Source organism: Labrus bergylta, chromosome 4, assembly GCF_963930695.1.
Source record: "Labrus bergylta chromosome 4, fLabBer1.1, whole genome shotgun sequence".
Classification (NCBI taxonomy): domain Eukaryota; kingdom Metazoa; phylum Chordata; class Actinopteri; order Labriformes; family Labridae; genus Labrus; species Labrus bergylta.
In genome coordinates this window covers 20,461,570-20,477,928 of record NC_089198.1, presented here as the reverse complement: position 1 = coordinate 20,477,928, position 16,359 = coordinate 20,461,570, and the positions used below count along the sequence as shown (strand labels likewise).

The following is a 16,359-nucleotide window of genomic DNA, read 5'->3' as shown; positions in this document are numbered from 1 at the left end:
AGTGGATACACCGTGTTGCTCTCATGTGCATTCATTACATGTACAGTAGTTAAAACAAAGCAGGAAAAAAAAAACATAGGGAAGCAAATGCATGGAAGCAAAACACACAAAAAGGGAAAACAACACTTTGCAATTTCCAATACACACACATTGGACATGCTGATGCCACATTATAATATGTTTGCATAAACAAACAAAGCAAGCATCTTAGAAAAGGGACTTGTTCCCAGTGGTCACAAATATAATGGGGATGAAAGCAGGGACAGAGTTGAGTATGAGTTGTGTGTTATTCAGGGGGCTACTGCAGCTTCTGATTGTCTGTCTAGGGAGCGAGTATTGGTTTCAGCAGTGCTGTGGGTTGTTTATGTGGAGGGAGCGCCTGGTATATGGTGCAAAAGCAGGGGTGGGGTGGGGGGTGGGGGTGAGTAGTGCTGGTGAGGGTGGATGGGGGGGGGCTTACTCGGATGGATTAACACCGTCGACACAAAAGGATTAGGGAGCAGAGATCTGTTGTTTTTATCAACCCTTCCCTCCATTTCCCTTAACCCCCCTCTCTCCCACCTCCCTCACTTTCCCCCCTCCCTCTATTAGTGGAGGTGTCTCACACTTTACAGGGGGTTAAAAAAAAAGGGATGCTGGTGTAGGAGTAGGAAATGGGGGGAACTAAATCAGTTTTCGCAAAAAATGTGGTAGTCAGTTTAAAGCAGAGATGGGATAATGGTGTTGTTAAAAATAAAGCAAGGGTACCAGGAGCCAAAAATGGAGCAACAATGGACTGGTGGGTTCAGCCAGGTTAGGGATGAACCACTGTGCTGGATCACATATGATTATAAAAAGAGGCATCTGTTTTGGAATTATGACAGCAAAGGTCATTTGGAGGCCTCTTTTGATAATCATATCCAATACAATAATAGAATGAACGTTTGGAGAGTGGGGGAGACAAAGGTACAATAGGGTTAAGATAGACTGTATTTCCCTTCACCCCACCTCTCTTATAACAGCATGCCACATGCCATAAAAAGCTGATTGCTATCATCTCACTGAGATAAAATGCCCTGTCAAAAAGGTAGTCACCCCCTTTTTCTGCCTATTGTGGGGAATTGGTCGACTGGTCAGGCACAAAGCAAGTCACTCTATCCAGACCAACTCAGCACACGCACCCATGCACATGCACACATACACAAAGGGCCCCGACTGACCCCGTGTGTGCAATCTCAAAGGAAGTATTTAGATCCCATCAGAGTTCAATGAACACAGACATTAAGGAAATCCCAGAGGTGAATGGGTTAAACACACTTTACCACCTTTGTGCACAACAGTACTTTGTTTTGTGAACAGTGGTGGACTCTCCCTGAGGGACAGAATGGAGGGTGAAATCTGAAAAAAAAAAAAGCCTGTAACTTTTCCATGAACACACGCTCACAGACAAAGACTTGCATACAGAGAAAAGGGCATTCAAACTGCCTGAATACATTATGAAAATAAGGTCTCACTTTATTCAAATTAATTAGGATTATGCTGATGATAATCAAGTTATAGTTGCTGAGATACCGCTCAGTTACTGCAATCTTATGGGCTTCAAATGGCCAATGATTGGAGGGCTATTACAATTTGGTGGTCAGAAAATCTCACTAATTCATTTGCTGTACTTACATGCCAAAAGAATGTATCAAGGCAATCTGTCATTTGGTCACAAAACATTCAACAACAACAGCAATTCATGTATTTAGTTGACCACTGAGACACTAATGACTGTTTACAAATACAGCCCAACACAGCCTGTAGCAGAGACATGGTACTCTGTTCTATCATGCAAGTAATGATGCTGTATTGATCCACTGCTGTAACAGGCTAATGAAGAGTCCATAAAAACCATTTTACCAATCAATTAAATGCCGCTCAGGCAACAGAGTCCTTATAAATAAATAATTGACCTCACATACAATGTTTCCTTAATTGGGATTTGTTGCCTTCAATGATTGTAAATGTAAATGCTGGGAGGAGCATTCGTCTTAATGGTACTCTGTATTCTGTCCTCCATGGGAGTGTCACACAGGTAAGGATATGACAGACAGTGGCACTGAAGATGTCAGACTCTCATTAAAGATGCAGCACGGCTTACTTCCACTCCCCACATCTCCATCTGAGAGAAATGGAGCATAATGTTCTTGCTTTGGCCAGCAATTTGCAGACATTTGACCACTCAATGTTGCATGTATGCATGCTGCTATAGTAAATGTATGCATTGCACAACATGCCCTATTTAGAAATCTCTGAAGGCAAGATACAGCATTACTTATAAAGATTTTTTTTTAACCAAATCTTATCCAAATATTCCTTAGATTTCAGCAGCACAGCATAAGGTAATGTTCAACTTAATCGAGCCTCTCAACACTCATTTATCACCACTTCTTTTCCTCCAGAGATGTCAAGCTGAGGCATGTCTCTTAAGACCACCCTTCACATTTCCCGCTGTTTCCCCTAGACAGAGAGGTGAAAATAGGAGACGGAATAGCGTAATCTCTCAAACAGGCAGTTGAGGGCTCCAATCTTAGGGGTTTAACCCCACATAAACCTCTTAAATCCCCAGTTTAGAGGGTCAGAACTGATGGCCTGAAGCCCCCAAAGAGTGTCCACTAACAACTGGACTCAGACACAGCATGAAGGCACATAATGAAGGATCCCCTCCAGGTCAAAGAATCGGCTGGCCTTAATTGGCATCCGAAGAGACAGTGTTAATGACCATTTAAAGAAGGTTAGCATGGGGATGAAGCCACATTCTGATTATTGTGTAAACTCTGACATTATTCTTTGGTCATAATAAACCAGTGCTGTGCAAATGCCAGGTTCTATGTTAAACTACACGGATGCTGTTGACTGATGACGCTTGCTAATGCTTGCTGGCTGTAGAGAAAAAAAAAATCCTGTCACCTCAGATAGGAAAACATAATAAATTATTATGACCATTGTCACCTTGAAACTTGTTTTACTGTGTACAGAAAACTTAACCTGCATTTATAAACAAGCACGATAACTAGGGTTGAATTTTTAACTTGGGTTATTGGCACCATCTGCTGACCAACTATAGAAGTGCATATATTTCAGACAATGAAATTGTTTTCTGTTGTTTCATGGTTGTAAAAAAGCATGAAATGACTCTCTTGAAGCATGAGCATCATGTGTTCTCGTCATATAAATATCTCTGGTAAAGAAATACTGTTCACTCTCTAGTTATTGCTAATCAAATGTTTCCTATCTTCTACTACTAAAATACTCCCTCTCTCAGTGATATGCCAGTTTATTATAATTTGTGTTTTTGTGGTGCAGTAATCAAGATGTGGTATAAACACATAATCACAATTCCAAGCTTGATCCAAAAGCAACTGGACTGGTTCAATCAGGCTTCACATTTGACTGAGAACCTACACGGACATTATCACAATGTTAATCTGAAATAAGAAACAAAGGGAGCACAGTACAGTAAAGTAGCCTACTTTTGAATGTGGCCTTAAGAGCTAAAGCCAGAATGAGTGAAGAAGTATACTGGACATACAACCAAAAGGTATGTAAGGCCTATAATAAGTAAAAGAGATCTTATTATGTATCAAAGCTATAGCCTATCTGTCTGACTGAAAATCATCAAATGATGAGGCAGAGTTAAAGCCAGAGGAAAAAGAATAGTTAAAGATTGTGTTTCTTGCTGGTCAGTGAGGTTGAGGCTCAGGGCCACCACACAGAAACACTATGATTGTGATCTCCCCAGTCTGATTATTCTCTTCTTTGTGGTCTAATAAACAGCAAATTCGTCAAATTCAGTGTCTTACATTGCTTTTTTTTTTTGTTTTTTTCAAATCTAGCAAAGCTGACATGGGCTACTTTCACTAACTGGGGGAATTAAATAAATATGAAATGCATCAACAAATAAATACATTTTAAACAAGTATCCGAAATACAATTTGAAAATACCTTTTAAATATAAAAGAGCCTAAATAAATATATTTTTTGAAAATAAAACTAAATAAAAGGGTAATTTAAAGAGGAGAGAGCCCCCAAATAGGATGAAGAAAAGAAATGAGCAAACTAAAACAGAGATATCAATTAATGTAACATTTTAAATAAATAAATCCTATATTTATTTTAATATCATTTTGGTACTTTTATTGTTGTATAAAATACTATATCCATATTATTTATTGATTCCTGTTATATGATTTTGGCAGCTTCCATCCTCTTAAATCTGGGAGTCTTCATTTAACCAGTCAAAACGTGACTATGGGTAACAGTAGGATACTGCGTTGTTTTCAGACGCTAACATCGTTAATGGTTTAAGCATAGTCAAGCAGTTTGAATTTGAATTTGATATATTTTTGTTCGACTGGAAACATTGAGTAATTTCACCTATACTCCTTTAAACGTCCTGCCGCTCACCTGTCTAAGTCTAGGACGCTCATTGAGGTAAATTGGATACACCTGTTGCTAGTTGACAATATAACTTAGAATTCACTTCGCTTTTCGCAACAGTGACCAGATATCTTGGTGGGTTATCACCAGTGGTCTTAAATGTCGATGTTACTTTTTAGCCCAGCACAGTTTTTAGCCATTGCACTATTTCTACAAGTTTGAATCCAAATCAAAGTTTAGTTCATGGTAGCCCGCCCAACTACCTGAGAGTGTCTGTTAGCTATCATGGCTCTCTTACCTTTGCTACAAACAGTTCTTGACAGGCAGGGGCGATTTTAGGATCTTTAGGGGTGCTCAGCTCTTCTGAAAAAAGAGACACGTAAAGTTCCTGTTCAATCCTGCTAAACCACTCACTTCATGAACAAGAAATACTTTCCTGCATGTATATTTTATTAACATTAATAGTAACATAAAGTTACGTGAGTTTTACACCACACAAATATTCTTTGGAGATGAAAGGAGGAATATGCCGATTTTGCAAAAGTATTCAAGTTATGCTGGTATTAGGCTAATAGCCTACTGAGTTATTATTTGTATGTTATTTTGTAAGAAATGAAGCATAATCGGTATTTCTACTCATTGTTGAGCCTTACTTTAATGCCAATACCTTTAGACTATTATATCAAAGTTTTGAATGCATGGCTATAACATGTTTATTTCCTTTTTTATTTCAAATGTATTCAACCGGGAAATCTCATTGAGATAAATTGCCAAGCCACTCACCTACTGTCCTAAGATTCACACAGCTCTAAACTTTCCTTAAAAAAAAGAGTCAAAGGAGCAACATGTAAGTCTGACATCTAGCGTTTAAAATTGGTACTGCAGTCCAAATTCTAAAACATTGACAAGAGCTGTATTTAACCACGTGTATTCTGACCTCCATTTTTCAAAAGCATCTCCAATATGTATCCTAGTGGTCTTGCTCTATGACATGAACATTCCCTGTCATAAACCTACTCTTTTTGTCTGAATAGACTTGTAAAAATATAGTCATGTTTTCAAAGGAATATTTGTTTATTATTTCCAAATGTTTTTTTTAACTTAATGTCTCTTAAATCCTATATGTTTACATATTTCATACTTAATTGTATGTTTTTTTCCCTCTGTAATGATGCTTTTGATGTATGGTGTGAATCACTTTGAATTCCCTTGTTGCTGAAATGTTTCTATATAAATAAACCTTCCTTGGCTTCCCCTCTTTGGTGTGTTTTACATGTTTGCTTGATGGTATCTCCACGATGACATCACTTTTATTTACCACTTTGTGATGTCACTTTTACAATAGACGCTGGTTTACTACCCAGCGTTACTTAAAGTTCAGCTCGAATCTGTCACTCACCAGCTGGAATCAGAAGACAACAAAATAAAGTTATGCAAATGAACAAATAAGACATTTCCGTGTCAGTAAAAATCTATGACTGCAGGGGGCTCTGGAGGCTAATGGGCAGCAGCCTCCATGTTATAAATCCAGCCTCACTTTCAGTCAACCTGACGTCAGGCTAAGAGATGGAGCCGAGGCAGGTTTTAAGCATTATGGCAAACTGTTACATTGTTCATAAAATCAAAACTGATGTGTTGTAAAAAAATTCACCCCCCTTACAGTGTGTGCCCATGAGGACAATAACTAATCAGGCTGCTATCAATTTTTTATACCAGGTTGTAAACATGTCAGTGCTGTAAAAACGGGTTACTTTCAATGGAGTCAGCCTCAAGCAGACCCTCGACAAACTGCTGGATTTTGCACTTCCGCATCGGGTTAATCTTTCACCACCAGAGCTTGCTGTTTGGTGTCGATGTATAATGAAGCTTTTTTTTTTTCCCACAAATATTTCTTCCCCAATAGCTACAATACAATTTTGGCATGCCCAAGGTGCCTGAAGAAAACACTCTCAAGTCCTGGTTGCAGACTGTTTATAATCGAGGCCCACAGACTGTGCACAGATCTGTAAAACTATATGCACAGTTTACAAATTCGTGCACACAGTCTAGGAAACCTAGAATGGATTTTCTTATCTGAGCCTGGCATGGCTCAGTCCAAATATGTTTGCAGAGTTTATCAAATCATTGCCCATGGATTTGTAAACCGTGGGGACAGATTTACAAAGGATTTTTTTTTTTGTGTCATTTTATGTTGTTGAGCTCATTACAAAAACTTGAAGTAGGCTAAGCCAATATCTGGGGTGGGTTTTTTTTCCTCCAAATGTTTAACCGAGTTATCCAGCTGTAGTGGCACCCGCCTCAGTTCATTTACCAATTATGGAGGTGAACCCTAGTTCTTTTATCCAGCAGGTGATTTATTTTCTTTGGGGTTGTTTGGACAATAAATGTAGAATAGAAATCACTCCAAAAGGAATGCCACCTTACATTAAGTTACTCATAAAAATGCTTAACATGCTTATGAAATGCTTACACCTCGTACAAGCCCCTATTTAATTCAAGCAAATGTTTTCAAGCTTCAGGGTTTTACAACCTGGATCTTGATAATTCACTTGACTATTTGCATTAAACATGTTGATGTTCTAATTAAAATCGTATCTGCCTTCTAGGAATGGAAGAAAATCTGAGAGCATGCAACCTCCACACTTTTATGTGCATGAACCCCTGCTGAGGGCCCTCTTCAGGTGAGTTGAGACTTAGCCCAGAAGAAGTATATCTAATTTGAACTGACAGCTGTTCAGTCAAGATGCAGTGGAAAATAGAAAGCCGAATACCCCTTGACTCTGCTGGTCCAGAGGATGCTTCATAGATATGCATAGTTATGCAAAACTTTGTACTTAGGCTGAGTATCTTTAAAAAAAATCAGATCGGATACCCTGACATCAGAAAATTTGTCAGATTATCTAGATATTTTTTTAACTAACTGTCCAAATCTGCACAATGAAAAGTTAGAGACATACAGCCTGCTCTACTTCACATCTCAACAGCCTGTATTAGTAGTAGTTCCTGTAGTAGTGGGCGAGAGCACCCTCTACTAGATTGTTTTAAATAAGAATGTCGTGATCAGCTGGTGCTGGCATCATAAGGACTCAGACAGACATTGCTACTTATATCTATAGTGTTTAGTTATTGTAGACACTGCTGAAAGCCTTTTAGTCAAATTACACAACACTGACATCTGTAAATCCATAGAGATTTGCTCTCAACCACAGCTGTTTTGCTACCATGTTGTTGTTTTAGGTTCTTAACTTCATTGTACAGCACTTCAACACTTGGTCATATTATGTTGTTTATAAATTTGCTACAAATAAATTTGGATTGTATTATTTTCAAACCATGAAGAAGGGCTGATGTCAGTCTCTTCCCTGTTCAAAGTTTGTAAAGTGTATACTGAGGCATCAGCTGTTAAGTGCGCTATGAATATCCTGAGGTGAATAGCTCCTTGTGCAAGCAAAGGTTTTTGGTTGACACACACACTCAAGTCTTTTAAATTCTATCAATTGTCATTGCTATGCTGTGCTTTTACTTGCTTTTAGTTCTACATATTATCACAGTAACAATGGCCGTTTGTCTTTTGCTCTGTAAACCACATGTGAATAGTTTGCCATTAAGACAATGCTATCTCAATATAAGAGAGGTAATGTGGTTACATTCTAAGGAATTAATGGAAAACACTTGGTGTACTCTAACATTTACTTACCTGTCATTTGTTGGAAAAAAGGGTCTTGTCAATTTACTTTTCTGTAATGAATTGTCCTGGTTACATTGTCTTCTAAAGCCTTGCAGTCTGCATGTGGATTCTTACATGTTCCTTAAACAGATCTGTTCTTCACATAAATGTATAGCTTAAATCAATCCAAATGACTAAACACAACTTCTATAAAACATAATGACATGAACATTATGTGATATAACAGTTTATATTGATGATTGTGAAGCCTAAAGGAGCTTTTTGACGTTGTAAAAAAGGCCATGGTGTGGTTGCATTTTGCCAAGCATTTTGCCCAGTAGATGGCAGTGATGTTTATCAAATAATTTGGCTTCCCCTTTAAGCGCAAGATTGTAGGGAGAATAAGTTGCCACTCAAATGTCTCTGTATTCTGAAAACTGTTATTCTAAATTGACTGTACTGACCCAAAGAGATAGAAGTCTATCTGCCTAGTGCATGACCTCATCCTCACAAGTCTTGATGAAGACTAAACAGGCATGAGATAGAAAATGATGAAGGTGAGGGTTTGATTAAAAGAGATTGTGATTTGTAGATCCGAAAATAGGCCCTATCCAAGAAGTGGTTAATTTTACATGCAATTCATAATATTTAATTTTATATTCTAACGCAATGGAGATCTGTTTTTTTTTTTTTTTTCCAGAGTGAAAAAAAAAGTTGAAAAAGAAAATCATATCATGATGCAAATGCTTTCCCTAAAATCATACATGTAGTTTTTTAATATAATATCAAGTTGTTTTGTTATAGCAGCTTGAAATGTTCTCAGGATTATGATAAAGTACCTCCCTTCAGGGTTATTGTATTGAGTTTGAGTTGGGGCACTTAGCTGAAGTAAACAGAGAGGGAGGGGAGTGCGCGAGGCTTTGGAAACAGGCATGCAGACAGCCGACCACTGCAAAGTGTTGAGCGCGGGACAGGCTGGCTTCAGCCCACACACCACTCTTCCTCTATCCAGAGAGAAGACTCTGAAGCTCTGCTGTGAGGCGCTCACACTCATCCCAACCAATAATGTGAGACTAAGACGGAAACGTTCGGCAAATGTTTAAACTCATCGTCGCTTCATTGTACTCCAGCGGCGTCTGTTTCCAACACTGTCACACAGTTTACTGTCAGTAGGCTATCCACGAGGATACCTGGTGTGTGATGCGGCAATGTCCCGAGGAGTATGCCCAAGCGTGGACTCTTGCGGATCCTTTTGGATTTGGTCGGCGATCATATTTGCGGTGGTTGTGATCGACGCGGATGCGTACAGTTGTCATGAAGTGAGGACTGCTTTCCAGCTGCGACAGGTCGGGCCGCTGCACCGCGTACCGGAGACACCTGGCACAGGTGAGCCAGTGGGTTTGGCACCTCCAAGTGAAGAGCACTTAGGCTAAAGCGCACTGCAACTACCATAGATTGAGCCAAACAGAAGTCACCACAAGTAGCCTACCTTAGACCACAATCATAGGAAAACATAAGCTGTTTTTATGACTAGCCTACATATATATTGCTTCTGTCAAAAGCCCACGTGACTCAGTAAACAATTATTTGAAGTGGTCTCCATAAAACAAATAAACCAGTGACAGCAGGGAGAGATTTAAATGTTGAGAGACAGAGCAGATAATTTGGCCTGGTACATTTTTAAAGTAGTCTATGTTAAACATATTTCTGAAGTCTTTTATAAAGTACCAATCTCTGATGTTATATTTGTGGGATACTATTGATTATTATCAATTATGATATGTATGCTAAACAATATAGCATATTGACATATTAGAACTGATCATGAAGCAAGGGATTTATGTCTCCATTTGCTTTTAAGCACCTTTTTGTATATGCATTTTATGTTCCTTGTACTTTTATTTCTCCCCAAACGCAACTGTATAGAAATATTGTTAGTATTTTAATGGTACATGTTTAAATTATTCTGTTTGGTTATATAATATTAAAGCTGCTTGATTTTTCTTCACAAATTGCAGATGAACATGCCACCCAGCTGTTTATCATAAAGCAGTCTGTTTGGAGAGATTAAACAATTATTTTGCACTTTTTTTTTGGCAAAAAGCCGAACAGCACATTCACAAGCTGCTGAGATAAGCTTTCTGAGCCAGAGAAAGTCTAGTGTGATGCAGAGGACCCATTTGGTATAATCTCTGTGGATACAGAGGCTCCAATATTTCGTCAACAATAGGGAAAATGATAACTTACAATGTTTATGTTGTTTTGCAAAAGGCTTTATATCATGAGACCACTTTAAATACTTGGGCTGGCATTGGCTTTTTAGCCGGCTTGGGTCAGAAATCAATCTTTATTTCGATCAATCAAACTTGATTTGTATCGCACCAATTCACAACAAATGTTATAGTGAGACACTTTTCAAAAAGTCGTTGAAAGACCTTACTCATTGTTATGTTACAAATACCCAATTTTAATCCCAAATGAGCACAACACTAAGCAACATTTGTCAAAGTCACAGAGGCAAAAAAAAAGTTCCTTTTAAGACGCAGAAATCTTGGGCAAAACCAGGCTCATGGTGAACAGCCATCTGCCGAAACTGCGCCGGGAATCACAATAATAAGCATACATTCTTTTAAGAGTTCCATTGATAAATGTTTTTTGCAGCTCTGCAGACATAGATGAACTATTAAAAAAAAAAAAATCTGGGAACTATGATAGTTAGTTTGTCGATATGAGGTGGTGTGCTTTCTTCCTGCACACAGAGGAGAAGTTGTTTAATGAGGACGAACACTGGTCCCAAATCTGTTTTGGAGGAAAATCACATTTTAAATGCATGTAGACTTTGGATCAACTATGCTAGTTTTGCTTGAAAGTTATCCTGCAGTGCAAACATAGTAGCACACTTCATCACGGTTATCTGTGAGTCTTTAGTCCTTAGAGATATCGATGATTTCAGTTTTTTCCTCATGAATACTCTTACACCCACAGGCATACGATGACAACTATCTCTATGACTCTTGCTCAGAATTCTTGCTGCATAGTGTCACATGCAGGTTGGTGGAAGCTTAAGTATCACCCAGCCTGAGTCTACATGCTTTAACAGGGAGAAGAGCAATAGATAGCTGAGTGGGAAACATACCTAGAGGTGCATCCAAACCACTTGATATGTTTGTTTAGCAGGGTATCGCTACTAGCAACAGGGCATGTCAATTTCCGGTCTGGAGCGAGACTTGGATGACAAGGTTGTACAGTCTTCAGAGCGTTGGAAGAAGCTACAGTAGAGTGTGTCCGCCTTAAATCGCAGCTTCTGAGCAGTATCTCATCTTACAATGAGAAAACAGAAGTACACGGTACAGTGTGAGTGGTGTGCAATAGCCTTTACTTGTAATACATTTACTTCCCCCACATTTTTATTTGACTCTGTCTCACCCACTATCTAACCTTAACATTTTGGGGCTGATGTAATCCAGATACAGACAGTGGCACTTCATTTTGGACCTTTAACTGATAAAAATGTTTGTGTTTGCTTACAAGGTGTGATGAACTGCATTTCTGTTCATTTTCCCTCCACCACCTCTTTGGCCTTCTTTCTCTCCCAGCTAATCAAACATAGCAGTAGTTTCCAGGAGTACATTTTGGGTTTCTATCTTATTTTGCTCTTTATTTGTCCTCCTTTTCGAGATGTTGCTCTGGGTCAGGCCCAATCTTTTCTTCAAAGCGCTGACCAATGGAATGGGGGTGTTAGAGTGGGAGATTTGGTGTATATGTGTGTGTGTATGTGTGTACACAATTTCACTACTCCGCTTCAGTACTCAGATCAAATGCCAACAAAAGCAAGTCTTGAAATTTGAAGTGGCAAAGCTTCAGCCCTTTTCACAGCCTGGTGTTTGTTTTAGGATACAGTGCTGCGTTTCATTCATGTGTGGCGAGCAGATTTCACACTAAGCGCCAGGAGGAGTGCAGCAGCAGGGAACTGAAGAACAGGCCTTTTGGATATGATCTTATAATAAAAAAAAAACAACCACATCTTTACAGTTCAAATATTTTATGTAGTCTTCCTTTGATATCCTGTAAGTAGGATAGTGCCTTTTAATTAGTAAAGCAGTAATGGGGGGAGTATCTAAATGTTTCATTGGAGAAAATAGTAAAATACTTAAATGTTAAAAAACAAATAATAATAAATTATCTATTATTTCATTTTGAGCATTTCTGATATGTTCAGAGTTTATCTCGTTCCAGTTATCAGTGAGTGGAACCAAGTTGTTTATACTCTAATTTATTTGAAAACTTTTGCCCACTTTGCACTGAGCTACACAGCAAAACATTTCATATTGAGATCTCATTATGTTGCTGATATAACCCTAAGGAGGAAGTCATTGCTTCTTGACTTGCCTTTTTGGATCATTTCCTCAGATTTAACCAACCTTTTATACAACTCAATAAAATCTGACTAAGCAGATCTGGTCTGATTGTGTTCAAAACCAACACAGATCCCCTTCTTTAAAAATTTATTACCACTGCCAGTCCCTGATTTACCGAGTCATTAACAGCTATTTTAGAGTGTAAGAGAAAGTGTCTCATATCTTTATTACAAGGCAAGCAGGGTCATGTGTTAATAGCAAGGGAATGGGAACACAGTGTGTTATCGCATGTCGCCACATCCTTAACCAGTTACAGCAGCGTCAAAAACCTTGGCAAGCTCTCAAAGATCAACATGGCCTCTGATTGGCTGCAGTTATTTTGATGCTCTTTTTAACTTTGCCTTTCTCACTGAGAGAGCATACACACGGTGCCCTCTACTGCATACAAGCTCATAATCTTTTAGCATTCATGTTAAAAATCTAATTCTACATACTACATTTATTTCCATTAGAAAAAAAAATACTAAAAAAAATTAGACCTCCATCTACTGGTTAAACAAAACAAACAAAAACCACCTCTCTGACATGGCTTCAATTAAAAAGACAGATAATTGAACCGACCGTTACCAGCTGTCTTTCCAGTCCACCCCCAAACAATAAAGCTTCACCAGTCTTCCCCAGTCTGAAGCTGATTTTTCTTTCTAAGTCGGTCTTTACACACCACATCTTATTGGATTGTGTTTCAGTGAATTGTGCTACCTCACTTTCCTGGCTTAGTATAGGTTTAGGAGAATTAGATTGAACAAGGTTTTTTAAACTAAGTTTATCATCTACTGCACATCTCTAGGATAATAACCATTTTGAAAAGATGAACTTCTTGTGCTCAAGGAAAATATGTAGTACTTGAAATGTAAATCTTCTCATATATTATGGAGAATATTAATGTAATTACTATTCAAGGCTGTGGCTTTGCACCTCTCTGCTAAAATGCTGCTTCATCAGGTCTGCATCTATCTGTCCACACGTTTTCCACTCCCTCTCTAAACTCTGTCCTTCCAACCTCTGCCCTCTTGCTCGGCTCTGGACCCCATGCCAATCACTGCGGGCAGTTCCAGCTTTGAGTTTGGGAAATCTAAACATTCCAGTTGAGTCTCAAAAGTCTTTGAAAAGCTTTTTCATTCAACTTGGTCCATCCAAAACACAGCAAATCTGTATAGAGTAAATATCCTGTATGTTCAGTAGATCTGGGAACTTCAAAGGAAACTTGCTTCCTGAGGCAGGAGAAGGGTCACTGCATTAATTGCCCAATTTCGAACAAAGTTATTCCTGTTCTCAAAAAAATATCAAAACAGCAGCGTCAGGAAACCACAACCGTCCCCGTCATCAACACATTCCAAATCAAATAAACTTGCCACATAATTTTAGGAGATTTGAGCTTCATACAAGTCATTTTCCGAGAGCTGGAGGTTATGCACTTGGCTCTAAAGCAGTGGTTCCCAAATGGTGGTATAATATATATATATATATATATATGTATATATAACCATTGTCATGAAGTGAGATTTATGCTTAAATGAAAGTGATGTGTTTAAAAAGTCCTTAAAATTTCAGTTTGTAGATGGCAGCAACAATGTGGGAGCCAGAGCTACTTATTCCATACAAAGATGTAAAAACCTGTGTGTTATTAAGTCTTATATGCCAACTCAGGGACAATGTATACACAATGACTTGTATTCTGCTTCTAGCCTTTCTTAAAATAAATAAGTACAAAAAGTTATATACTTTAACTATCTCTAGGAACAGTGGGGGTCCCCAGTCTGTAGCACCTTCATTTTAGGGTTCAGAAGCTGAAAAGTTTGGTAACTCATGCTCTAAAGGATACTTATAATTTCTTCTGAGCATATTCTGTATTCAGCTCTCTAAAGGGATACTTCACCCATTTTCATTTCATTCATTGCTTTGTATCATTAGAAACCTGGTAGTATTTTTGAATGGTCATGCATCCCGCCTTCATTTCCCCTGAGATGGGAAATTTTTCTATTTCTAATTCTGAAAAGGACCTTCCAGTGACGCAAAATGCCGGGAGCCCGGCCACCGGGAGCTCGGCCGCCCGCAAGCCCAGCCGCCACAAGCCCGGCCCCCGGGAGCCTGGCTCCCGGGAGCCCGGCCGCAACACAAGACCGGCCTGTCGGCAGCAACCGTCTCGCGGCTACATTGCCGCCACCGGCCGCTGCCAGCTCAGCAGCAGAGACATGATGCCTGCCTGTCGGCGGCGGTGAGAACGAGAAGCCGGAGCCGAGCTGAGGTGGACTGGTAGTGTCGGTGCTCTCACTGTTTGCCTATGGACACAGACATAGAGTCTGTTTTCTGCCAGGAATTTTTCAATTCTGGAAGAAATCTCTGAATCAGTTGAGGAAATGGCCTCATGTGTTGAAGTAAATATGTCTGTAAATGTTTTTATTACTATATTTCTACTGCTATACTGTATATTTTGGAGAAACTGTAACGATCGAATTTCCCTCTGGGATTAATAAAGTATTTCTGATTCTGAACTAGAGGTCCTTAGTTGGAGTGGCCTGCGGTGCTGTGCATTCTGGGATTTAGTGTCTTTCATCAACATGAGCCAAAAAGACAATTTCTGCCTTTTCATGGCCAAGAAGGCACCAACTTCAAAAAAAATTTCACAATTCTACTACATATATGACCCAATGTCAATACAGATTCATGTTTCAACGGGTGAAGTATCCCTTTAACTGTCACATCAGATATTGAGAATGCCATGTAAGTTAGGGCTATTACTCAGAGGTAGAGATTCTCTATCAGGAGTTTTGACTTTTGCAATAAAGGGCACTGGGGTATTTATGAATGTACTTTAACTAACAAGCCGTGACCCCTGAGCCCTGGCTTTAATACAGAAATGTACTCGTGGTATTTTTCACCAGTAGACAATTAAGCAAATTAGCATTCAGACTTGACACCCAGTCTGGAGAGCCAAGTGTGTTCAGGTTTATCCAGGCAAAATGAACAGCATGCACAGTGGGCACTAATTATATAGGAACATAAGAGCTAAGTCTTCTCTGACTGTTTGAGTCACTAGTCAAATGTTACTATATGAAACCAGAAGAACAGCCATAGCTTGCAGGCTTAACGTTTGTAATTCATACACTTGTTGCACATAAGCTGTGTTAACCAATCCCCATATTACAAATATTACCATGATATTCCATGCTGGTACATTTAAACTTTTAATTGCAGTCCAATTTATCCGTTGTCGCCATTTCAAATACATCAATAACTCTAAAATAGAGTTTTTAAACCAGCCATCCTAATCAATCCAACAATCTTTTTTTTTGCACTCACCCACATTACACCGAATACAATTATTTCATAAAAACGAATAATCATGGAATGGTTGAAAAAGAAAAGTCAATGACATTTAAAGGTCTGAATTATCCATATTTGTTGAAATAAAAACATAAGTTTAGTTAAAACATCCTTTGAAAAAGAAGGCAGACAGATATTAATAGATTCCGTGTGTCCTACATTGAAGACTTCAATGACTCTTGAGGAGTCCTTCGAAGACTCCTGTCCTCAATACATATTTTAGTTTACCCTTCAGGCAGAAGCCACTAAACTGCTTTTGAAATCATACTGGATTTTAAAATGTTTTCAAAGACAGAAAACACCAGGCTCAGCAATATGTTCACTGTTGCACACACAAGCAATAGCATGACTTCTAATGATCGCAGAAAGTGGCCCTGGCATATATTCATGACACAGTCAGGCTGTCCTGTCTGCTGTGGTGGTTTAACAGCCAAAGACTCTCTGAGTATCATTTACTCCATGCATCTACTCGCAAGGGACGGAGAGGCCAGGCTGGATTCCACTGTGAGTCCCTGGATATAAGTTTCATATCACTGATAACACACCAAC

The 16,359-nt window shown here is 38.9% G+C and overlaps 1 protein-coding gene across 2 annotated transcripts in view; it reads left to right on the top strand.

Annotated features, from left to right (window-relative positions):
• The first annotated feature begins 9,000 nt into the window (after positions 1–9,000).
• The window catches only part of LOC109995576 (glypican-5-like), a 96,218-nt gene continuing 88,859 nt past the window's right edge, over positions 9,001–16,359 (top strand). For both annotated transcript variants that reach the window (XM_065954022.1, XM_020649342.3), the window contains exon 1: positions 9,001–9,454. In XM_065954022.1, coding sequence (XP_065810094.1) covers positions 9,277–9,454 — 178 coding nt within the window. In that variant the 5' untranslated portion in view covers positions 9,001–9,276. The remainder of the gene's footprint in view (positions 9,455–16,359) is intronic.